Source organism: Terrapene carolina, unplaced genomic scaffold (assembly GCF_002925995.2).
Source record: "Terrapene carolina triunguis isolate 2854851 unplaced genomic scaffold, T_m_triunguis-2.0 Scaffold35098, whole genome shotgun sequence".
In the NCBI taxonomy this organism is placed as follows: Eukaryota; Metazoa; Chordata; order Testudines; family Emydidae; genus Terrapene; species Terrapene triunguis.
The window spans coordinates 3567141-3592608 of NW_020699449.1; the positions used below are offsets into that span (position 1 = coordinate 3567141).

At 41.0% G+C, this 25468-nt stretch overlaps 1 protein-coding gene across 5 annotated transcripts in view; it reads right to left on the reverse strand.

Moving 5' to 3' along the window:
* The window catches only part of LOC113405353 (ELAV-like protein 2), a 70082-nt gene that overhangs the window by 40618 nt on the left and 3996 nt on the right, over positions 1-25468 (reverse strand). The window contains exon 2 of one of the 5 annotated variants that reach the window (XM_026646491.1): positions 4125-4127. The exons of the other annotated variants lie outside the window; for them this stretch is intronic. Within the exon in view, the coding sequence (XP_026502276.1) occupies positions 4125-4127 (3 nt within the window). The remainder of the gene's footprint in view (positions 1-4124; positions 4128-25468) is intronic. 5 annotated transcript variants of the gene reach the window in all.

The window sequence follows — 25468 nt, forward strand, 5'->3', positions numbered from 1 at the left end:
ATAAGTCAGCAGCTTGCCAGCTTGAATGTGTGCAACAACCACATTTCGAAATAAAGGTAATACACTCAAGTTCAATATGCATCACACCAAAGAGTCTTTCACACCAGCTATGCTTGTCCAATTCATACTGACATAGTGTTACCCTCAAGGCAGCTTTGCTATGATGAATTGCAGCTGATCCTAACTCAAAAACTGACCTAATATCAAGAAGGCTGCTGTCCATAACAACCAATTCAGTCCAAAACCCATCTGATAACTAAAAATAACCACCACACAGAGTTCATACAGTAGCCACTGCCAAAGAAGAATATTTAGTATTTAGACTCCCTCTCCTTGAGAGACTATTTATTGCATGCTACTCTCATATAGTATCATAATATAAGTGAAATTCCCTAGTCAGTGATTATAACAGACAGAGCCAGACCTCTGCTTACAACCTTCAGGAATGTTAGAAAGGAGGAGGCGAGGAACTGTTCGTGTGCCCTCCAAAAGTGGGAGAATTTTGGACACTTAAAAAAAAGACAGCTTAACTTATTTTTAAACTGGCTGAAAAGATGGGATACTCAGAATGGGAGGGAGGGAGGGAGGAAATACTGTAGAAAATGAAAGTGAGCACATCCAACACTCTTTCAGGATTTTAAGGAACCCCTGAGAAGTGAAATACTTTTACTGTTACTTCGACAGGTTCATACTTCTATTAAATAGTGTCTAAACAAATGACAAGATTTTTCTATTAAACCTTTTAATAAAGGAAAATATACCTAATGTAATCAATTTATTCTTTATTAAGAACAAGACAGTGAAAAGCAATGTATAAGCATTAATGAGTTTGCAGAACTACAGTCTAATTCCAAAAATAATCTTATCCAACAAAAAGGAAAACCAAACAACCAACATACAGACAGGAATAACCATGCAAATGGATAACCACAAAAGAGTTACGCAATTACAAAATCAAGCTGTGCACAAATAAGCTGGTTAGCAAAAAAGTGAACAGTATGTGAAACCAGCAGTGAAAAAAAAAATATATCTGAAACTGGAACCTGTAATATACACGTTGTTACCTAATGCCTCTCTCAAGTATAGCTAGGTTGGGCGTTCCAATGGCAAGTTTTACTTAGTACCGTAATCCAAATAATACAAAGTGCTTTCCACACCAAAGTGGAAGGACCACAGAGGAGCAGGTTTGGCTCTGTTCACATGGCAAAAGACAACCGTGAGATTGCTTCCGGATCTCAAGTATCTCTCTAGAACTTTGAAACTGTTTTTAAGTGTTTACTATTCATACTTCCCTTAAAATAAAACTTCTGCAGAATACTGAAACTCAGAGGCCTAAAGCAAAATTAACGTGCACCAAATAAGGCAAGCCATAGCCAACATGGTTAGTCAAAGAGCAAACAATCAGTAAAAATCACCTTATTCACAGCCAGAACCACCATTTAACAGTGTGATTTTTACAGATACAAAACCCGGAGGGAGGGCTCCAGAACACTAAATATTCCAACTAAACCAGATTCACAGGAGTGGGTGCTATATTTATGGTGGCCTCAGAAGGCGATATCCACCAAGCTCTGATCATGAGCTGATGAACACTTGTAGGAAGAACTACGTCACCCGTCTGAAGTGCAAGCCTCCAAAGGGCAAGAGATATGTGGAGCCCATAGAGCCCTCACTCTCTGGACAGATAAGGAAGCGACATGCTCCTGGTGTCAAGCGTCATATGGCGGAATAATATCTGGATCTTCACCCCTCTGCCACTCCCATCATCACCTGGAGAAGTTCTTACCAGTGGAGTCTTAAAGGAGTAGCGTCAGAAGACTCACCTGCTTATGCATGTTTTATACTCCCTCTTCTATTTCCAGGAGCATGGATGCCAATTTCTCTGTCAGCCACTTGGCTCTTCCAAGAGTTATCAGCAGCATATAACAGAGGCACCTAGATGAAACCCTATTCCTAAAAACCTCAGTTCCATGTTGTTTGTGGACAATCTGGATACAGAGGGAGGCAGTCTAAGGAGTCCGTTACAAAGGCTGCTGCCAAAGAAATCTTGTGCAGAAATGACTTCAGTTATTAGGTTCTTACTGACAGGTCCTTAGACAGTGAAACCATCCTGGTTAGAGGGTCAGATGTGAAGGACTGGCCTCAAAGGGCTACGAAGCTGCCTCACTTGCGGTAAAGTGGTTCATTCTACTCTCTGGTCACTCAGATCTTCAGGAAAAACTTCATTAAGTAGAGGACTTAAGACTTTTCTGCACAACAACTATGCAGTAACTTGGAAAAGATGATCCTGAACTAGCTGCAGATGTAGGCTACGCAAAGTAAGCAAAGCCACTATGAAACTCCCACAATCCAAGATCCCAGTGGTTTCTATCCCAAGAGAGTAAGGAGCTGAATTTCTAACCAAGTACCTTGCTGCATACTGAAGTTATATGTTACCATACAGATCTATTTGCCAGAGTCAAAATGTCACTTGTGCCCACCTCTTCTCATGTCCTTATGTGTAAAATCAAAGTCTTATGTAATGCTGTAATGTAATGTAATGCTGGCAAAAAAGGGGGATGCTTGCCTAACCTTCAATTTCTCAAACTACTGAGAATGAACATAACCGGAAGTTATGAGTGCTATTACTAGCCGTGTGAGATAGTCTACTAATGGGTGATTTGGAACTCTTTTCCTTGAGTGACTGACAGATACAACTAAGGGCTTTTCTTTTTAAATGTATAGCACCATATACAAGATACCAACTCAGATTCATTTCATTTTTAACCTTACACTGCAGTTATGTTTTCATATTTGATTTACAGCTGTAACTCTGACAAATGGAGTAACTGGTTATAACTACAAGCACCATGCTACTTGACAGCAAGTGCTTGTGGTTTGCAGGACCATTGTAAAAATACTTTAAAAACTCGTGCTTTTAAAATGACCTCGAAGACAAGGAAAAAAAAAAAAAAAAAAAAAGTCCCTTCAAAGTTGTCAAAATGTTGAAGTTTCAAGCAGCTCTAATTCCAGATTTGGCATCATACATACAGTATAAACACTTCATAATCAAAAGTTCAGTTAAAACAAGGAATTTTTTTTTTTGAGCCAGCTGCTTGAAGGTTATGCTTCTCTTCCCCCACCTCTCAAAGGAAATTACTTGCTTAAGATCTCATAGAACTTTCCCAAATCAACCAAATAGGTAAGTTTCAGAGATTCAGTATCTATTGAGCCAGATTAAGTTTACTGCCTGTATAAAACAGAGAGACTTAAGTTCCAGCAGACAGTAATGTTTTTGAAGCATTATGGCTAGTATTTACAGATATTTGTCACTTCCCTAAAAGAGAAAAGTCAAGAGTTACAAGTGTTTACAGTGAGATGTTTATGAAGTATGGCAATCTCGCTCTGAACTTTAACAGTCCACAATTCTGTGATAAACCTACACAGGTTACTGAAATCAGGAAGTCGTATCTCGCCCAATGCACACCATTCAGCTGCGGAGAAAGAGCAGTACAGCCCTGTATGCGACCTATAGTGTATATTGCTGACTAAAGCACAAGATCACAGACAGCTGGCTGGGTTTACTCAAATTGGTGCCACTTCTGCACAGTAGGATGCTTTTTCCTCTGCAGCTGCTGATACCCAACAGACATTCTGTTTTAGGGATGGAGAAAAGCAGATAGCCAGAACTAGGTGCCTCTTAAGCCAACCAACTACTGATTTGGTCCCTTTGCATTTTGATTGTTTAATCTTCGAAATAAAAGGGTCACAAATCTGCATCCTTGTGAAGTGAGGCAAAGACTTAAACTACTCTCATGCTGAAGTGGTCCCTCTGCATCAGGGTTCAGGCAGATGGGAGCAGCAGTGTGCAGGAGATCTGTTCATTGTGCCAATGTCATACTTATTCAGTTTGCTGCCTGTCGGCATGGGACTTTTCATGCACTCTAGGTGACTTGCATATTTTAAAAGACTTAAGAAAAGCCTATTCACTTGGGATTTTTTTTATTTTCAATTGTAGGTGCACATTTACGCGTATAATAGCTGTTATAAATAAAACTATCAGATATGAGTATGTGCAGTGGCAAACATCCATGAGATTCATTTTGCCATTTAAAAAAACCTAATCATATAGGGACCAACAGCACCTTCTGTGTTTTGGTAAGCACTTACTCATGCCAAGTGACAAGGAGTCTCATTGCTTTCAGTAAGACCACTCACCTAAGGAAGTGCTTCCTCATCTTAAATAAGGGCTGTACAGCAAGCCATTAGAGACTCAGTCCCCAAGGAGTGTCAAATTGCACTGCGACCTTTCAATTATGTAACTTCCATCTGGGAGCAATATACGTATAACTTTACAAGTGATCAAACTAAATCCTTATACAACATAAGGAGAGGGAGTTCCTGCATTAGAGAGGGAAAGGGTCATTGTGGGTAGAGAAGACATCTGACTCTTCCCCTGGTTCGTCTTCCTTAGAAACGGAAAACCCACCCATACACAGAACTCTGAGCAGAAAGCTATTCTACAGCAATACATCTACCTTATTTTTTAAGAGGGCCTTATTTTTAAGGTGGGGCACTATGAAAGTTAGATGTTTTTTGTTCTCTGGGCCATGGTCTGTTAACTAAAACCTGGGAGAAGATTCATCTAACTTAAAAATGGAAAGCCCTAATGGCGAGGGGATCAGCAGAAAGACCTTCCACTGCACACAGAAGTGTGTCACTGAATTTAGAGAATCTAAGCGATGACTCCTAAGATTTGGCCTCTTCACCAACTACCATGAAACCAAAGGGCAGAGACTCAATCTGTCTTGCCTGGGAGGGAAATACACACAGATGTTCAACACCCTGGCCTCCGTTAGTCAAAGGCTGTATCAGCAGCAGCAACGGTTGTAACTGAGGAATTTGGACAAAATCAGCCAGACACGGAGTATCAAGTGATCTTTGATAGCAGCGCAGTGATGTCAGAGGGCTGAACTTAGAAATACCAGAATCGGTTTTGCTACGACGACATGTGGGAAAGCCAGTATTTGTTGTGACCTTCACAGAGGCCAATTAGGATTCCACTATAATGAAGGCTGAAACAAAGCAGAGTAATTCTACCCAGTGCAGTGAAACAGCATCCAATATATCCATTTAAGATTCAAGCAGACTTTAAATCATTTCCCACCTTGAGGGCTCATTTTAATTAATTACATTTTCACCATGTTTTATGGAACTAGTATTTATGACAGCCCATCTCAAGCACAAGCAGCTGAGATGTACTTTATAGAAGGGGCAGGTTAAAGTCGGGGGCGGGGGGAGGGAGAGAACACTGGGACTTGATTCTGTAGCCACAGACAGACAGACAGAAATGGGCCCTTGCTAAGTATTTAGCCTCAGAAAGATGAGGAACCTTAAAACTTCTTATGACTCCAAGGGGAGAATCCCGACATAAGGCTATTCATGTTTGCACAAAAGAGCCGATTTGTTTATGCTTTGAAATTGCTACTTCAGGTTTCATTGAGCCCACCCTATCACCTGACTAAAAAGGACCATTTTAATTTAATGTTGCCAAGGTATTTTTGATATTTCACTCAAAGCTTGAAAGTGGGGGGGGGAGGAAGGGAGGGGGAAAATCATTTGAGAAATTGATTTAGCAGAGTCAGATTGCATTTTTTAAAAAGCTATCACACAGCTATCTACTGAATAACGACCCATGAAAAGCCTATGCACATCAACCAAGTCAGCAGTTTAATCAAAAAAGGGGAGGATAAAGAATAGACATTACTTAATGTTTCGGAAGTAGGAAGAAGACAGTGCAGTTTTTGCCCATGTCAGTAAGCAGTTGCAAATTAAGAACCAGTAACTTGGCTTATGGTACATAAACAACCAAAGAGTGGAGGGCTGGTGCTGTGGAAGGTATAATAATAATATTCAGCCTTGCGGTAACGTGCATTTGCAAGGGATCCACTATTCCACCTTGAGTGTGTAATGTGAAGGGTTTTTCTCCTTTTAAATCATGCAAGTCCGATTCTGTAGTTATGAAGAGAAATCCCCCAAATGAACTAGTTTTATCATGGCAAAGTTGTCTCATAAATGCTGATTATAAAGGAAACCTATTTAAGTACTGCAGACATGGCTACTGGAGACTCACAAGCCCTCCAGTAACCAATGGGGGAGGTTTCCCAGGGAGATGCCATCCACAGAGCAGTTTAGTAGTCAATGGTACAGGTGACACAAAGGAAGCATGTTGTCCATTCTTAAAATTCTCCCATTTAAACTAGAAGCAATATAGCTGAAGGTAGAATAAAGCATCGTGAACAGACAACAGCAAGCCATTTTCCTTTTCTCTTCTAGGGACAGAACTTAAAAGTTTTTCTATACAAATAATGGGACTCTAGGGAAGATCTCTACAAACTTAAACGTTAAATGATTCTTTGGCTGCTTTTGGCAAAAACTGCTTTCCCTGCTGGGGGTGACAGCTATATTGCTCTTGTAGATGCCATGCACCTTTTAATTATTTTTTTGAAAAGCTGGTCAAATCAAAAATGCTAGGCCCAGCCAGGGTGTTTTTTTGGGGGGGGAGGGAGGAGAGAAGAGTGGAGGTGGTTCATTTAAAAAAAATTTAAAAACTCCCACATACCTGAAAGTGAGGAAATGAAGTAAACAGTTGTAAGATATATTTTCTCATTGTTTAGCAACACCCAGATTTTATATGTTCGGCCCCAGCTAAATAAATCAGCAGAATAGTAACTGAAAACAAAATGTACCATTACACTGAACTGCACATTTATAGGACGCTCAGCTTTTACACCACCTAAGGCGGCGTTTCTCAAGTGCGGCCACCAGGGGCTTTTCTGGCATCCACAGCCTCCTGGGCTGTTTTTTGGGGGGGGGGGGGGGGGGGGGGGGGAGCCCCTCCCTGTTGCTCCTGGATGCACCGCCTTGGTGTTGATTGCTGGGGCTGCCTGCAATGGTTGGGCCCTGCCCCCCCGGAGACACCTGGGGCACAATGCTGGAGGACTAAGCAGCCGGTGAGATCCCCACGTTCCCGGGGTGGTGGGGTTCAGGCTTCAGCCCCGGGGTGGCAGGGCAGCAGGCTCTGGCCACAGGGCTTTGGGCTCCAGCACCCCAGTGCCTTCCCCCCACCCACCCCCATTGCCCTTGGCCTCCCCAACCAGGGCTTAATTTGTCCCTAGGCTTGACAGGACTGAGTAAATCTACTGTGAAAAGGGATACTTGTATGCTTGTTAATATCACTTTTCACAACAGACTTACTAGCTAGCAATAAATAAATTACATGATTTGGATGTGTATAGGTGCATATTTATTTGTTTATCTTAAAGCTAACTAAGTATTTTAGGAAGAAGTGTGAGAGCAGCCATCAGCAAGAGTTGGTGGCCGCACGCAGAGGCCACCAAAAAATTTGTCCCGAGAACCCCTGATCTAAGGCATTTTCTGAATTACTGAGTGCTTGAAAGCAATTACTAACCAACTCACTTCACATGACCATGGTTTATTTCTTCAGCAAAATGTTCCTGTGAAATGGGGGTGGGGAGGAAGACAATTTCAATTTATTACCATCTCATTACCCAAAGTGTTTAAAGCTTACAGAAAAAAAGTAAAGATTCAGGGTATTCATCTAAATACATTAGCCTCTAAAAGAGCCTTCATGCCACCTTTCTAAAACCTAGAAAAATCTTTTCTTGACCCAAGGTATGTACTTACACTGGCCCGCACAGAACAAGCGCATCAGACAGACAACACCTACCTTAACATTGTGACTACTTGGTTTTCTAGAGTCTCCATCTGCCATTGTAAGATTGTCCCTATTATACATTTGCTAGAGTTTTGTCCTGTCAAGTTTTAAGTGTGCAAATCAACAGGGCACTGATTCCCTTGGGAGTTTATCCAATATATCTTACCTGAAGTTTTTTTCTCTGATATTCTCTCAATTCATACTAAATCTCAATTAACCCCTTTTAACTAAGCTGAATGCCACCTTTTCCATGGTTATTTATGTGCAAGTTTAATGGGCTCCTACAATTATATTTTAGAAACTCAAAATCAATAGTGTTTGCACCCTTCAAAATATCTGCAGGGTACTGCCCTCCCTTAGACCTCTACCCGCACTGATTCAGCCACTGATCAGCCCTTGGCATTTTTAAGCCACTGTATTCATGCAGACCTGTTCTAAGAGTTTCTAACCACCACTCATTTAAACCAGCACCTGTTGCTGCCACAAGCAGTAATACACAATCGGAGATTAAGAAAGTGGCACTGTAGCCAAGGCCAAAATCACTTGGACATGCTATACATATTTTGCTATTGAACTCTTCTTGAAAGAGAATCTCACCAGCCCTCTATCATTTTTATTGCTCATCTCTAAACTCCCTCCAATTTGTCAGGTTTTCCAGAAATGCGGTGCCCAGAACTTAACTCATTATGTCAGGGAAGCCACAACCCAACTGACTAGACAAATCCTACTTGTGAGCCATTAACACTGAACAGGGCCGTCCCCACCCCCAGCCATATTGCACGGCAAACTGATGTCAACCATCTCCCGAGAGAGAGATTTGCAGGTTTCTTCCCATAGAATCTGTTTCATAATGTCTCCTGCCAGGTGTTCCACTCCCCAGATGTAAATTTCTATTTTTTGCCTCTGATCTCATACCTATATTGGGATACATCTGACCCAATTTCTTCAGAGCAAGAGCACTTCAATGGGACCGTTAAGAATTCCCTGTAAGCTGCTACAGCAGATAAAGATGAGTGGCTGTGTGGTTATATATGTGCGCACACACACACACACACTTCTTGATATAGAAATTTGTCTTGCCTGTCAATTTTTCTTCTAAGACATGTCCACAGACCTTTATGCCAGGGTTGGACCCCTTCCTTGTAGTCTTTTGAGACAACTAGAACCATCAACCAGTGGCTGATCATGGACGTAGATGTTCTAAAGCTAAGATTATTAACATAGCTACCATGTAACGTACCCACTAAATAGCTTCACACATACACACAGAGCTGAAAAAAGGATAGTTTAGGGATTGGGTCTTTGAAAACCAATAGACCATGAGTGATACAAAGAGCTTCAGGTCAGTGGCTATTACTTTCTTGAATAAAAGAAAATTAACAAGAAAGTCTACCCTTTACTGGCACATCCATTGAACTCTTAACCGCATGGGAAACAGTCAGCCGCAATAGAGTATAAAACCACCCTTATTTTTATATATTATTTACAAACAATGAGTGGAAAGAAAGAGACTGGGCTATGACTGAGGGAAAATTAAGTAAAGAGGTATGCAATTACCACACGACGGAGTACCCTTCTGCCAAGAGACATGAGCCCAGGAAAGTCCAGTTTATAAATGCATGATGAAGGTGTATGTTGGATCAGGGAGCTGCTGTACACAGTTCTGTTATTGAACATGTTTCAACCTAAGAACTAGCAGTTACTTGGAAGAAATATACCTACAGGTCTTCCAAGGCATTTTATTCTCTACAGTCAGAATGTGTCATTTCCAACCCAGGTAAAGATCATGTTTCCATGAACTCTCTGCCCCCTATATCTGGATCAAATGCATAGGCCTAAGCATGTGTGTGAATTGCAGTATGTGTTGGTATAAATTTGATGGCTATGTTTAAGTACCATTTCTCTTTATTGCATCTTGAGAGAGAGGTCTGAAAGAAGGACAAATAAGTTAAAGCTTTAAGTGGGGCATCTGAAATAGTCTGGGATAGACTAATGTTTTCCACTGCTTTGACAAAGCATGCTACGTGAAGGGGATGCTCGTTAGGGGACGAAGGGCAGAGAAAAGGTAAGTGCAGGAACTTTCACTTTCAATGCAGTGACTGCAAACGTCTCTTGTCAAATCCATTCTGGAAACGGATGTCTGTCGAGTTCTACAAAGGAATTTCCTACACAAGGACTGAACAGTTTACATTTTGGAATTCATTAAGAAGAATCATCATTTAGCTACACTGAGTAATTAGCTCATGTTATGTCTAATCTGGAATTTCTAAACATTTCTATAAGACATACAAACCAAACAATTGAAAATTTAAGGTTACCACTTATTTCCTGAAAATCAGAAGGGGAAAAAAAAAAAAGCTAAAAAAATTCAAATTGTTATAATTAACCAAGCTTTTAACCCCCTTTTTAAAAAGTATTTCGGTATTTTAAAAACACAACTTTTTACTACACAAAAGTAAAGTAATGGCTTATGATTTTAAACTAGTTGCATGGTAGATTTGATTTAATACTTTCCTTTCGGGACTTGATTTCAGGATTTGATTTCTCCTAAAAGAGTTTGTGATCTCATTAACAGATAAAGCCTGTAGGAGAAGCAGGTCCGTCCTTTGGTGTTATCAGTGTCATCAATTCTTATAAGTAGGGTGACCAGATGTCCCGATTTTATAGGAACAGTCGGGATTTGGTTTTTTTTGTTTGTTTGTTTTTTTAAATGGGCTCCTATTATTCCCCACTCCATCCAGATTTTTCACACTTGCTATCTGGTCACTCTACTTATAAGAGACAGAATCCACAATGTCATTCCATTACAATGAGTTAAGACACTGACGGTCTTAAAAATGAAGTGAATTTTGTAGACGTTTTATTAATTTTAACTGTGTTCAAATACTGTACAGGTCCAGCTTCTAGAAGTGGATAGCTAACAAAAGACTGTCTGTTCTGGCATTGAGGAGGAGGAGGAGGGGAGAGGAAGAAAGTGCGACCTAACACACACACACACACACACACACACACACACACACACACACACACACACACACACACCTTTTATAGTGAAGCAACTCCAAAAAACCTATGCATCTAGAACCACCTTGTTTAATAACCAGACCAAAAAAAACTCATTATCTATTTAAAAACCTTACTTCTAACTTGAAGTAAAAGATTAGACCATTTCAGTAAAAACAAACATTCTGAAGACTGAAAAAATGAGAATATTCAAACTAATGAAACAAAACTAAAAAAAAAAATCACTACAGAACAAGATCAGCAAGAACTGAACCTAAAAAGCCTTTAAAAAAAAATGTGCATTAAAAAAAATGCATCAATTTGGGGAGTTATGTTAAATGTGCATCTCTTTAGCTGTATTTCTAAAACTAAGTTTTTTTTTTTTTTTTTAAATAGAGAATGAAAAAGCAGGAAGTCTAGGTCTGAAAACCTGGAGTTTTTAGTTATAAAGAGAAGCAGCAAGTCTCAAATCAGTTAGAACACGGCTGCTTTTCCTCTAGCTTTGCAAGTTGTCTTTTCCAATAGAATTACTCCTTGAAGACCTGCCAGCCAGTCCCTGATTGAAGGCAGATATTCTGATCTCCAGTGAATATTAATGCATCTTTTTGCCATCAGTCATGCAATGTTTATTTTACACTGAAAATTTTACTTTTAATAAATATCAAGAAAAGCGAAGCAATTTGGAGCCAATGCTATTTTCCAGATAAAATACCGTGAGAAGGACAAGCCAAGAGCATATGAAGGCAAGCTACTACGTATAGTTTTGCATTTCTCTCAATACAGCATTAAAACCTTTAAAATAAAGTGTCAAAATATGAAAGTCTTCACAGTTAAGGATTCAACACTGACCTTGACTCTGTCCCCTCAGCTTTGCTTATGGTACACATATTGGTGAAAGAGCCACACTAATTGCAAAAAGACATTTACACAAAAACAGGACAGACATACAGTAATAGGGCTTTTTTTTTTTTAGCTGTAAGATTCTCTTGCTTACACTCATCTTTTGATCTAGGTCATCCATCAGGAGATCTCAGGCATGCCCTGTGCTAGGTATTAGGGAATTGTGGCCTGTATCTTCAAGGTGCACTTGGTAAAAACTTGACTGCTGGCTTCTGTGTGAAATGGTGTGCTCTCTGACCAGTATTCAGAGGGTGAATGGGTGGCATTAGGTAGGACAGATGGAGGATATCTGCCATGCAAGCAAAGGACTCTCCCGTTTTTTGTGTACCAGTCAGAAGGCTTTTCATTGGAAAAGAGTCTGTCACTCACAGCTCAAGTGACATAGTATTTGTGGGGCAAAGTTAAAGGTTGGGTGTGAAATTCCAGTGTTTACAATCTGATTTCACAAGAGGTTTACCCAAAAAGTGTTCATTTCCGGACTCAAATTTTATTTTATAAAACTTAAATGCTCTCATGCAGATATCAGCTCTCCATAGGCACCAGTGAGTGGTCATATGCGGCTGCTAGCTCACTGTTTTCACCTAGGACAGGTGAAAAGTCTTCTGTGGAAACTGTTTTGATGGACAGTGTGTGGCATTTGAATTATTTCAAGCAGTTTGCTGCTCCCTGTCAAGGAGTTGGTCTTGTTTATATGCACTATTCATGCAGCACCACAGAAACTCATTATCCTAATTTTAGTTATGTTGAAATTAATACTGTCCTGGCTCCCATGCAGTCTAGAAGAGTTTAGACTTCTGGAGTGGATTAATCCCGTGCTGGGATTGAAGTGAGCAAAGACTGAGAATATTCTGTCCTAGTCTAGTTCCTTATGGACCTTTACTACATAGTGAAACAAATCAAAAGCAGTTCATTCCACTTTGGAAGTCTGGCTAAAGCACATCTGACTTCACATATCCAAATAAAAAACTGGCAGTGTGGCATGCACACTTAAGACACTACTCTCCAACCTTAATTACTACCCCCTTCCTTTCCCACACAGACAGTAAGTCTTTCTATGCTTTCCCAGTCATCTCACCCAGCCTTCAACAAGCCCACCGAGTTTCCACTGAAAAATAAAATGGGAGTCATTTGCCACCCCAACGAAGTCTTCTTTTAAATTTAATAATGCCCCTTTTAACAAGCTCAACTGTCTGCTGCTAATAATTTATACAGTTGTTAGAGCCAGCAATCATATCCTGAAGTCTATTATAATCACTCAAGTACATTTAAAGTAGTGGGTTCAGACACTCAAACTTCGTTTTTAACCCCATATGGTTTTCACCTCAGATATTTTGTTTCTAGCCTTCACCACTTTTGTTATGGTGCTGAAACTAACATTAGCCAGTTATGTCCACTAGATGCATAACTATTTGGGATATGAGCAGTTAGGCTGTGTAACCCCACAGCCAAGTTAAATTAGGTTCTTGCTGACACCTAAGACAGCTCTGTTAACGTACAAGGAGGAATAAAATCTAGCTCACTCAGCCACGTTAGCTATGCAGTGCAAATAGTCAAAAGCAGAAAAGCATTTAATAAAGTCAGATACATACACAGAATACACAAAAGAAGTAGATACACTGAATGAAGCTATGCCATTTTTACATTTCAGATTAGAACCACACCATTTCTATCCAAACCCAGGGCAAAATGTGCATCTCCTGTGAGAAAATAAAATGACATAAGAACTTAAGAACGGCCGTACTGGGTCAGACCAAAGGTCCATCCAGCCCAGTATCCTGTCTACCGACAGTGGCCAATGCCAGGTGCCCCAGAGGGAGTGAACCTAATAGGTAATGATCAAGTGATCTCTCTCTGCCATCCATCTCCACCTCTGACAAACAGAGGCTAGGGACACCATTCCTTACCCATCCTGGCTAATAGCCACTAATGGACTTTAATGACGACAACTTTAGAGAGGCAACTTTTGTGACAAGTGTCATTATAGGAGTGGATTTCAAGATCATTACAACACAAGATGAATTTTCATATTACATCCCAAAAGCTGTGTAGTTTAAGAATATCCCAAAGTGGTGAACATTAGCAATGTAAGGTAGTCCAGATTAAATCATCAAGACCGGTAGTGGTTGACAGCATACAAAGACTGAGATTAACAGAGACCAACATTAAGTCTATAGAAACATTTAAACTTTCAATTTGAGATTTTAAGACATCTGACAGGCCGATTTTAATTTAATATGAAACTTAATGAGCCCAGGACCCAAATTGTATATTTAAGTCAGGTTCTTTCCCCCCCTCCCTTTCATAAATAATATGGGTAGAGTTATGTGCACATCAGCAACTTTTTCATCCTTCATTCCCACATGATATGGAGAATCATCTGGGATGCAGTATTAAAGACTTGTTCTGTATTTTACAAATTTAACAGAAAAAGGAAAACCAGATAGTAATTGGATAGCTAGCAACATTTTTACAAATACAAATTTAAGGCACTGCAAAAAAAACCTCAAGATGTTTGGATGAATACAGCTGGACATGGACACAAAACCAGAAACCCTTTGCACTAAATTCTTTCCTACAGAACGGTTTGTCAGCTGTTTAATACAGCTACACCAATAGCAAACTTGTTAGGATCCTACACAGCTAAAAGCTATTTCATTAGACTTCTAGCAAATATCTCTCCTTGAAAAGGTACTCACCTTTGCGGACACGGGCTATTACTAATAAAATCCACATTATTACATCTCAAAGATGTACAAGTCAATAAGATTGCTAACCAACCCTAGGTAGACTGTATTGAAATAGAAACCTCATCTATTAAAACTGCATTACCTTGGAGCTTAATCTGACAGCATGACTATCTTGACAGACCAGCAATAGCCTATGCAAATCTGATCTTTGATTACTTTTCTCTTTTAAAAAAAATAAGCTGCAGAGTTAATACTTACACAGAAGGATCAGCTATGATCACTAGCTACACGCTGCAATAGAATATCTTTGCCCAAGACACTAGCAATGAGAACTCCTCAGACTAATGTGTCCGATTAATTTGTCCAAATGACAGGGACTTTTGGCGTGTATGTCAGGGGGTGGGAGAAGAGGGGCTTACAGGAGAGGAACAATGCTGGAATCCCTGAAAACTGCCAGTATTGCCAGAAGCAGGTTGACAATCTTTAGACTGTAGCCTCTTCCACACAGTCTCCATAAGTTACTGAGGCCATTCTGACAATACATTTACAATGTATTTCTTTTGCTTAAACCCTGAACTCTGCAAGAGTTAGTATTTCCCCAAAGAGTCAATGTATTTTGCATTGGTACTATGGAGGAACGCTAGAAGGAATGCAGACTGGCTTTTCTCCAGCACATTATACTCTGACATTTCCCTTATTTTATCTGGTATCTTTAAAAAATAAATAAAAACAAATAAATAAAAAAAAACCACGAACTAAAGAAACCATTTCCGGTGTAAGCAATACTGTAGTTATGAAATCACAATCACAGTACAAGATTTTATACAGGTGGTTACCTTTTGGGTTGTAGTGTTTCATGGAGAGCTCTGGAAATCTAAAATGCACCTTTTCTCACCTTCAAGTGTTCTACCCACAGCAGGCCCCAGAGTAGTAATACAGGATATTGGCCATCATAAGATGAAGCACTTATACAAATCAACATTTAGTTCCTGGCAAGCTGGGGTGTAAAGCTCCCCCTCATCAGCCTGCCGTGCAGCAAGCCTCCCTGTGGACCCTGATACTGTGCACCAACCATTCCAAAGTGTGCTCAGGATCCGCAGTGACACTGTGGGGCAGGCTTATGTGGGGGAGCTTTACACGAACTAAATACAATCCATCAGATCACTCTTTTGGGGGAGGTGCGAAGTATGAGACTAACGAGTTCTGGTGATGAACTGCACAGCAGCATTTCAAAATATAAAGTTAATCCTTGGATAAAAAAAATCATACCAACATCTAGAAGAGTAGGAACTTTATTAAAACCACTACAGCATGCAAGACACCCTTTACAACAGCTTTGCGTCCAGGTACAGTACCAATTTATGCACTTGTTTCTGTATAAAAGAATGTAAACTTTTCTGTACTGACGGAACAGCCATAGGCCACTGGGTGATTCACACATTCTCAGAGGTAACTTATTGGTGGCTATTCCAATTCACAGGTCTACTTTTGCCAAGTCTTTGCCGCTGCAGATTATACTCACAAGCACCCTAGTTCTGTTTTTTAATGCTTCCTTGGCCTTTGTTTTAAACAAACATCTTAATCCTCCCCCCAAGCCCAAACTCCACAACCACAAGTGAATCAAGAGTATGGGAGAGATGTCTGAATTGATGAAATAAAAACCAATGTTAGTTATGAAAGGAATAATTTCCTACTTACCCAGATCTCTCATTTCCAGACAGCTCCCCCACAAGAGTGGAGAAAAATGCCCAGAATCATAAGATGGGAAAAGAGAAACTAAAATATTTCCAGAATTGTCCTCTCAGTAGGTCTCCAACTCAAGGCCTTACAATCCAGTCAATCATGCTGATTAGGAAACAGGTAGAGACTTCCAAAGCCTGCCAACAAATATAGAGCATGAGGAATCTCACTTCTTTGGCTCATAATGTAACCAAGATTCAGGACACTAACATTGTGTGAAAAAGGTTGAAACAGCTTGAGGCAGCAACCTCCAGTCATTGACTTTAGGAGCTTCATGTGAACACATCTTGGAAACTGTTTTACTTTTGCTGAAGCGAGCCTACAGATCCTTCCGAAAGCCAAGTTCTTTTATAGTGATCCTTGAGCCATTCTGCTATTTGTTTATGGAGACTCTGTGATGGGTTTTCATATGGCTATAGCCTAAGTGGAGGGCTAGAAGATTACCAGTGCTGCCGTTATTCAGTACTCTAGTAATACCTGGTAGCCCTTACATGGGAACCTCTCTCATCCTCAGAGAAACATTGGACTTTCAGTACAGAGAGCTGAATTTCAACTAAAGCTGAGGGGGTGAAGAGGTCATCTCTATATTCTATTGGGGAAAAATAAGTAAAAAATAGAGCCAAAGAGACTGCAGTTCATACTTCCATGAGGATGGATGTTTGGGCTGAGTTCTTGTCGTTTTCCTAAACTGGTTAGAGCTTTTGAAGAGAAACAACAATTTCTGATTCAAACAAATAACCAAACTAGTTTTCTTTCCAGCCCCAAGTCATACATGGTTCCAACCTACCACAAGTGTCTCTAGAGCCCTAGTAACTAGGCGCCATCAACAACTGGACAACAGATAATTGCACAGCCTGTCAGACATTTTGACTCCTGGACTTCAAGAAAAGACTAGAAAGATGCTAGGCAGGACAATCTTCAAGACATTGTGTAGGAATCACCTCTTCCCTACGAAAGAGGAGAGGAAAGGAAAAACGGCAAGAGGGCTGTCGTCTCACTCACCCTTTTAGCAGAAACTATAGCCACTAGAGAAGCTCTCAATAGACAGAGAAAGGAAGAGCAAGCGCAAGTTGGAACAATTTAGGAGGAAGGAGGAAACTAAGTGTCTATCTGAAGACTGCAAACGAGACACCGTCCAGAAGAATCACAAGGAGTGCAAATGGCGGATGGGTGGGAAAGAGGGAGACAAGAGTCTGACCAATATCCCAGGGCTATACATAAGACTAACAATAGAAGGCTGAACAAAAACTAGCAGCCAACCACAAATGTTGTGTCTCACCTTTCCTGTTAAGACAGACAGTAAAACATTGGTGTATGCCCCTCTTATGACACCAGGAATAAAATGACAAACAAATATCCAGTTTTTTTTTACTGGATAAAAATGGTACCTCTAAAATACTGGCTTCTCAAACCACTAGTTTAGAGCTTGTATTTCTAGGTCAGAATGCAGAAGGGATCCCTGACTGAGATTTGGTATATGAGCAGAGAATAAGGTTGTCCCAAATGCATTAAGTCTGCAAAACAAGCCCACCCAGTCACTTCTTGAGCAATAAAAATTGCCTGAATTATGTTTATTCTTTGTCATTCTTCAAGTTTAGAAGAAACTTTAGAGGTTTGGAAGAAACATGGGTTCTCTGTAGCTAACAGTGTAAAGGTGCTCATATGGCTCCCTATGCTGCTGGTATCATTTGGGAACGTGTGTTGACTTCAACTAAGCTCTTCTACTATTGTGCACCACCATTTTCAGGCTAGATATCTGAATGCACTGAGGTCACAACGACCCTGGCTGAAGAAAGCTGACATTTCAAGCTGTGAATACATTCTACGCTCATGCCAGGTAGCTGGCTCATAGATGCTGAAGATGTTCTGCCAAGAGTAAGAGAAGACTGACTTACTTCTTGATGAGGTGTCAATATACATCTTGTTTGTTGAAGCAGGCAGTGAATTAGAGGTTTGCACACTGCTATTTTGCAAGGAAATGATGGAACTCCCCTGTGTTTCAGAAGGTTGATGGAATTCAGTTTGAGAGTACTTTTTCCAAAGTCATCTTTGGGTTTCTTACAAATAAAGCAAATTGGATTCTCTTGGGAATGTGTGTGATGAGCAGCAATGGAGTCCAAAGGAAAAAAAAAATGATATTACGCAGATTCTCCTGCACAGTAGTCTCATGTCAACGTTTCTCCAGCTGTGGGACTGGATCCCCAGAGAGATCATGCAGTTGGAATTACAATGTGAAGTTCTGTATATTTTCCTTTAGTGTGGAAAAAATAGCTAATTATATGCAGAAAGCGGCTTCCAGAAGAACTGCAACGGGGCATTTCAGAGGATGCAATTATTTCCTGCTAAAATATAGCAAAAACAACTATGGAATCTCTGATGCAAACCAAGATTCAAGTCAGTACTTATCTAACAAGCACGATCCTTTTTGTTCCGAGACAAGCATGTGCTATAGTTGCAAAGAGGATACGCAAGACGGGACATTTCTTGTCCAACTGAATCTTGAACCAAATGAGTACGTGAACACAGGGGTGACTCCAACGAGCTTGGCATACTAGTTTCTAAACCATTTCCCCCAATAAGTATGCTGTATTTTATAGATTACATATTTACAACTACAGTGGTTTCCATTTTATTTCCCTTACCAGAGATTTGTGATGCTTATTTTTTTCCAGTTTAATTGCTGCAATTATTGTTACAAGAAAAATCACAATCAACAGTAATACATTAGCTCTGCTTTGACATCTCAAGAAGCATCAAATGAGACTCAAAAAAACCAAGAACAAGCAATTATTCAGATTGGGGGCGAAAAAATTTGTGCTGCTCTGTAGAAAGGAGAATCTCCCCTATAGTGCAACAGCCTTAGCTGTCTGAAACAGTTTGCTGAATCTGCTCCAGTGTTTTGAAATGTGTTAAATATGAGATCCAATGAGGCCATGAGTATTTAATAAGATGCACAAAAACATAGGGGCTCGTAATAGGGCTTCTCAAATCTTTTTATCCTATGCTGAGTTGAAATATTGGCCATATGTTTATTCTACTCAGACAAACTCCATTAGAAAGCTATTTATTTTTATTGATTTGCATTATCATAGCACCTAGGAGCCCTAGTCAAGGACCTAAACATTTTGATGTGCTTTTTTATGGGTGGGAATCAGGTTCAGAAGAGGAAAGGAGAGAAATCTACAAAAATAGACAGCCCAACTCATGCGAGACCAAAGATCAAATATTGAAAATTCAATATTTTTGTGCCATTCATGCCAGGGTTAGACACAGAATGCACTGACAGCCAGTGTTGAATTTTTCCTTCTTCGACCACTGTACAAGTACAAGCCCCAAACAATGTATTAGAGATAAGCCCTTAGATTTAATGCGGAGTTCAACTCTTGGCTCCATATCACTTAATGTGATTACGAAGAATAAACTTTATTTTAAAATAAAATGTTGAATGCAAACCTCTTTAGGTTATGTAGTAGTAGACACTGGTGTCTACTACGGTTAACATTTCTCCATGTACATAATGGGAAAAAATGGTTACCCTACAGTAACTGCGGATCTTTTATGTGTGTTGTCCATATGTATGTAATTTCTGGTGACTTGCATACAGTGATCCCAAGCCCTGGAGTCTGTGGTTGGAATCTATTGAAAACTGCTGTAAGACAATTCTGTCAGAGCTGGCATTTAATCTGGAGCCCTCTACGAAGGAGTAGCACTGGGTGAATGTGAGACAAATTCCAGGTAGCTGCTCTGCAAATCTCCAAAAGTGCAGTGCCCCTTAGCAAAGCTGCAGAGGCTGATTAAACTCTGCTGGAATAGATACTGATCTGCATAGGTTGGTCCAAGTGATCTATCAGATAGCAAGTTCTAACACTGTCTGAAACCCATTTTGTGTGTGGCTACAGGCTGACACTTTATTCCGTTTAGCAAAAGCCAGAAATATAGTCTAGCAGAATTCCTGAATGGTCTCAGTCTGTCCAAATGGTAAGAGACCTGACACATTCAAGGTATGGAGTTTATCTTCCGCTTCACTCGTATGAGGCTTAGGAAAGATGACTAGCAAGCTGAATGCTTGATTCAAGTAGCATTCAGTAATAGCTTTAAGCAAGAATTTTTAAGTAAATCCATTTATTTATGTCTGAATAATCAGTCATTTTAGCAAAATTTTCAGAAACCTTCATGGTTCATCACTAACTTGGAGCGCTCAACAGCTGACCTTCCAATGATCTGCTGCACACCATCCATCCATTTCCTGGCTGGTTATCCCCTGCTCCAATGAGACTCTACCACTACTTCTGTAACTTTCTCAAGGTTATTTCCATCTCTATGCCGAATGTGACCAAAGTACATTAAATCTGCATCTGTTGATTTCTGACATCAGGATCTGCTTCTCTCCAATATGTCTAACAGGCATTCATCTTTTTCCCCTGTACAGGAGATATGCAAGAGGCTTCACCAGAATCATATTGCAAAAGTTTCAGTTGTCTTCCTGTCAGCAGCATTAAACTTCCCATGATTCTCATGCATAAATTGCTATGGAAAAAGTTAGGTTTTTCACCAATTGCACCTTTATATACGTCAAGAGGCCACAATTTTTACACTGTTGGAGGTCATATGTCCCATGAGCCTGACACACATCCTGACTGATGTCTTTCGCCAGGTTTGCAGTTGGTCTGAGACACTCAGAATGGTGAGGTACCTGTACAGTGGTAGCTACGCCTTTACTGCTGTATAGGCCAATACTCTTACCCCTCCCACCATTAATTCTATGCTTGAAGTAGGGCAAGAGTTGATTCCTTTGTTGATTCTGACCTCCACAGTGGCAAACCTTGAGCTATGGGAAAATATGGATCCCTTGTCTCCTTAGATCAACTGCCACAGCCACTCGTTACTTGAATATCCCCAGAGTCACGGAGAGTCTCAAGGGAAGCACTTTGGACTGATGAGACTTTGCCACCAGGAAAATGGCATATTTCCTGTGGGCCAGGTGAATTGGGATATGCAAATAGGCATCTTGTAAGTAGGAGAACCATGAACCAATCTTGAGGCGCCAAGGTAGGAATTACCGATGCTAGAGTCACCATGCTTTAAACAGCTATATTGTTGAGTTGAAGATTCAGAATGCAATGCCAATCTGCTTTCTTCTTTGGGATTAGGAAATGAGTAGAATCCCCAGCTCTGAGCTCCACAGCTCTGAGCTACAGAAGGGAGTCCACTTCCTTTCTCAACACTCTTGAGAGGAGTCCATACCCTGCCCCGCATCAAGGAGAGACTGGAACTGGATGGAGTACCCTTTATCCAGTATCTCCAGGACCCACTTTTCAGAGGTTAAAAGGGTACAGCCCTCCTGATAAGATGGTTCCCAAACTGGGGTGTGTGGTGGGAAGGAGAGAATGCAGATCCTTGCCATGCCCAAGAAATTGAGGGCAACGTCTAAGGACACACATACCACTATTTGCCTTTCTACCACTGAGTTTCTCCCTATGTTCCTATGGAAGACGCAATGAACTGACACTCAATCCCAGTTCAGGAAGTCATATTTAGCCTGGCAGTTCTACTTCGGTCGTTCAATATGCCCATTTGTAAACTGGCTGCGGAATGTGTTTTTCATCCAGAGAGGTCAAGCATTTTCAGGACTTTGTCCCATGGCGTTGGCTTGGGCAGTCCCTGTTGTTTAGGCCTCTTGTGGATCAGTCACCCCGATACACACATTGGAGGACTTGAAAAATGCTAAAACCTCTTGGAAAAGGTATTATCTGTCTGATATGGGTGCCACTGAGGCTGGGGTTTGCCACAGAACCAGCTAGGGGACCTAACAGATCTTCATTTATTGGTACTGGCAATCCACCAGGGTCAGAGCAGTTTTACCTCTCCAGGAGTTTGTGCCATTTCCAGCAGAGTGTGCAGGAGAATTTCCAGGGTACCCACCATCTGCCATAAGAGTTCCTCAAAGATGCAGTAATCAGGCTGGGTTGGAACAGCCGGGTAGTCGGTTCATCCGGCAAAAATGAAGTCACCATAGAAATAGGTTGGTTCTCAGCTTCCTGCACATTATCCTGCTCAACATCTTAGTTTTGGAGGTGTGAACACTGAACTAATTGACCTTCATGGGATATATGAAGGGAAGGAGACCTAGGTCTTGAGGCAGACCACGAGATACAGCTCTTCTGTATTCCACAAGGGGCCCAAAACAAGCAAGTGCTGCAGGCCATGGGAAGTATCACAGGGTGTTGCTGTCAAGTGGCCTGATATTCTTATAGTGGTGTACCCCGGACTACCTAGCCAAGTAGCTCAGTTTGTAGGATAGTGAATGTGGCAAATACATGGGAGGAAATCTCCCGTCTTTTCAGATGCAGGAGGAGGAGGAGGAAAAAGTCTCTTCCACAGGTGGAGCCATTCCTTCAGGAGTTCTAGACAGTTCCAGAATATCTTGGATCAACAGTGAGGTATAAAAGATGTGGATGGTTCTGGAACGAACAGATTCTTACTGGAGGCCACAACAGCAACTGGCTTGTTTACCACCCTTCAATCCCCTGTACTATGAACCTCATGGGTACTGAGAGCATCAGTTCTGAAGTTGTTTCTTCCACAACTGGAAGCATGATTGGCACCATAGAGGATGGTGTGTGGGGCTCTGATGTCAGTGCTGGAAGTCTATGTACCAGTGTCTTTCATTGCTGAATGCCGGGGCAGAGAGCTGAGACACTCATGGAACCATGGCAAGCACTTCAGTGCCAAGTGGGCCAGTACAGGGTTTTACAGTGCTGAATGGCTTGAAGGCAGCATAGCAATATGGGTGGAGAAGAAAAGCTTCTTTGAACAGCACTGAGGTTGTCTGGACGCCCTGCAGTGCAGAAAAATCAGTGGGATCTGTTTTGGGCCTAAAACTGCTTCCTAGCTTTGATCTCCTCTGTACCAGTGAGCCATTTATGTTGCTAGTCACCCTAAGATTAGGGATCCTTCCTTCCTCTTTCCCCACAGGAGTGGGCTGAAGAGGGGAGGACATCCCTCCACTGACTCTGGACTCAACACTGAATGAGTCCTGTAGCACATGGTGAATCACCAGCACAACAGAGCATTCACTAAACGGTCTACACCGGGTGGCAGTTTTCTCCCATCTAGGAACCAAAGAGGCCCTCACAGGTCTCTATGAGAAAGAGCTTCAGGCACTTTTGGGGGGCCTTTTTCATAGAGCATGTGTGTGGTATATGTGCTTACCAAGGCTAAGAAAAGGTATTTTGAGTATCATTGATGGGAATAACTGCCTTGTAGAATGGATAGGATTTGTATCCTGGAGACTCCAACAATACCACGTAAGAGTGGTCAAGTGGCAGGACACTTTCCAGACTTTAAGGGTGCTTCCTATTTTTTTTTTTTGGCCAAAGGGCTTAAAAGGTGAAATTTAACTGGACAATGTAACTACAACCCCAAATACAACCAATACGCAAGGCCACAACTGTGTAGTGCGGATGGCGGTAAAAAGGAACCGAAATACAGTTGCAGACTCTCTGCTTTTTATACCCTTAGCTACAGAACATCAGAGGGTATGCAGGGCACTGGCACAGCTCGAATGGACAGTGCTATTCAAAGAGATTCCTATCTCAGGCCCACAAAGTAGGACACTTGGACAATCATTAAAAACAGATACGTAACATGCCAATACAGACATTTGCTATTGCCCGATACTTTGCACACAAGATCTCCACTTAAGAATTTGAGATTTCTTTTTTAAAGAAACTATTATAGCAACACAATTTTAACAAGATGCACAGAGCAGAAATTGGTCATTCATAAAGTGTCCAACAGACAAGTGCTCTTTCAGCAATGGAGTTTGTAAAATGCTAGCTGCTGTAGCTCTGTGGCCTTTCGTTTTACTAAAGTGCCAGTTAAACAGCACCCGCTAAAGCAGAGTAACAACCATGACGTCTACACGGAGACATTATGGTGAATATACGTGGATGTATGATTTAGCAGTAAGGAGCAAGAAAAAAAACATTCCAAAAGATACTGCTTATGCAGATTTTAAGCTTATATTTTCCTCCACTTGCACTCCTTTTCACTTGCTCCCCCAAAATGCACAGGCCCTGCTAAATTCAATCAAGGATCAGAGAGCAATTTTAGCATCTTTTTCCCTACTCCCAAGGGACAATAAAAATTCACAAACAGATTGAGTTGAGACTGCGGGCTTGTCTACATGAGGATGTCAGTGAAGAGTAAGCTAGAGTGTGAATTTAAAGCACATTAGCTACTCCACACTAATTCTCTAAGTGGGCATTCTTAATTGTGCACTAGAAGTGCCTGTGTGTGGTTTTGCTCAGTATATTTTAAAGTAAGAGTGTCCCCACATAGCATTAATGAGGGATAGCAAGTGCACTTTAAAATTTACACACTGGCTTATTCCACATTACCTTCCTCGTGTAGGCAAGCCCTAAGTCTAGTCTCACTCCATTATGCCTTCCATTGGTATTTTAAGGGTTTCCAAACTGTGGGCTCATCTGGGCTCTGTGACCCACACAACACAATTTGATGCTGACCAGTTGGTTTGGGACATACACTGGGCCTAATCTCAGTCAGTCATGATAGGCTTAAACTTTACTACAAGCTGTGTGCCTCCAGGACCTGCCTATTTTTAAGACACTAAAGTCTCAAATTTTGCCCTGAAATTCCAGCCGTATAACCCCAATAAATTTAGTGTTTAACTTTGGCAGAGTTTAGCACTAGGTGAGCCCACTAAAACATTAATAGTCTTTCACCCTAATCCATGTATTTCTCGTAACAAATACCTTGTTCAATATTTTAACTATTTATGGTAGGAATTCATATGAAGCTAGTATATAGCATAGCTGAAAAAAGCAAGGGGGGGGGTGGGCAACAGGTGGAGGTTACTAGCCAAGAAGAGGAGTACAACAGGACTGCAATAAATACTGTACCCCAAATGGAAGGCCATTTGAAAACAAAATGTATTTTCACTCCTTTTCATTTTAGGTCCAAATGGCTTATGTGCAAAAAGTGTGGTTTTCATCAGTAAACCTACCAAGACCAAGATTATGTACTGTAAACTCAGGTTTAAAATGATTAATCTTATCTCCCCTTTCCGTGTTTGTTCTCTTCTTAAATAAGGGACTGCATTCCCCACTTTACACAGCCCCTCCCTTTCACTACTTGGGTACATCTGGTATATGACTGCTGCCAATTCTCTCATGACATGCAAAGCAAGAATCATTAGCGCGGCAGTGAGGGAATGTCAGGATTCCTAACTGGGGACTCTGCCTACTTACTTGAATAGGAGGTCCATCCCACCACCCAGCCCAGCCTGCCTAGTTTACAGGGGAGTAAAGTTCCCATGCCTATGCAGGAACAGTAGTTTATAAATCAGGGTCCCCTGGATTCTGCAATTCTATGGCTGAGAAATTTAAAACATTGTTTC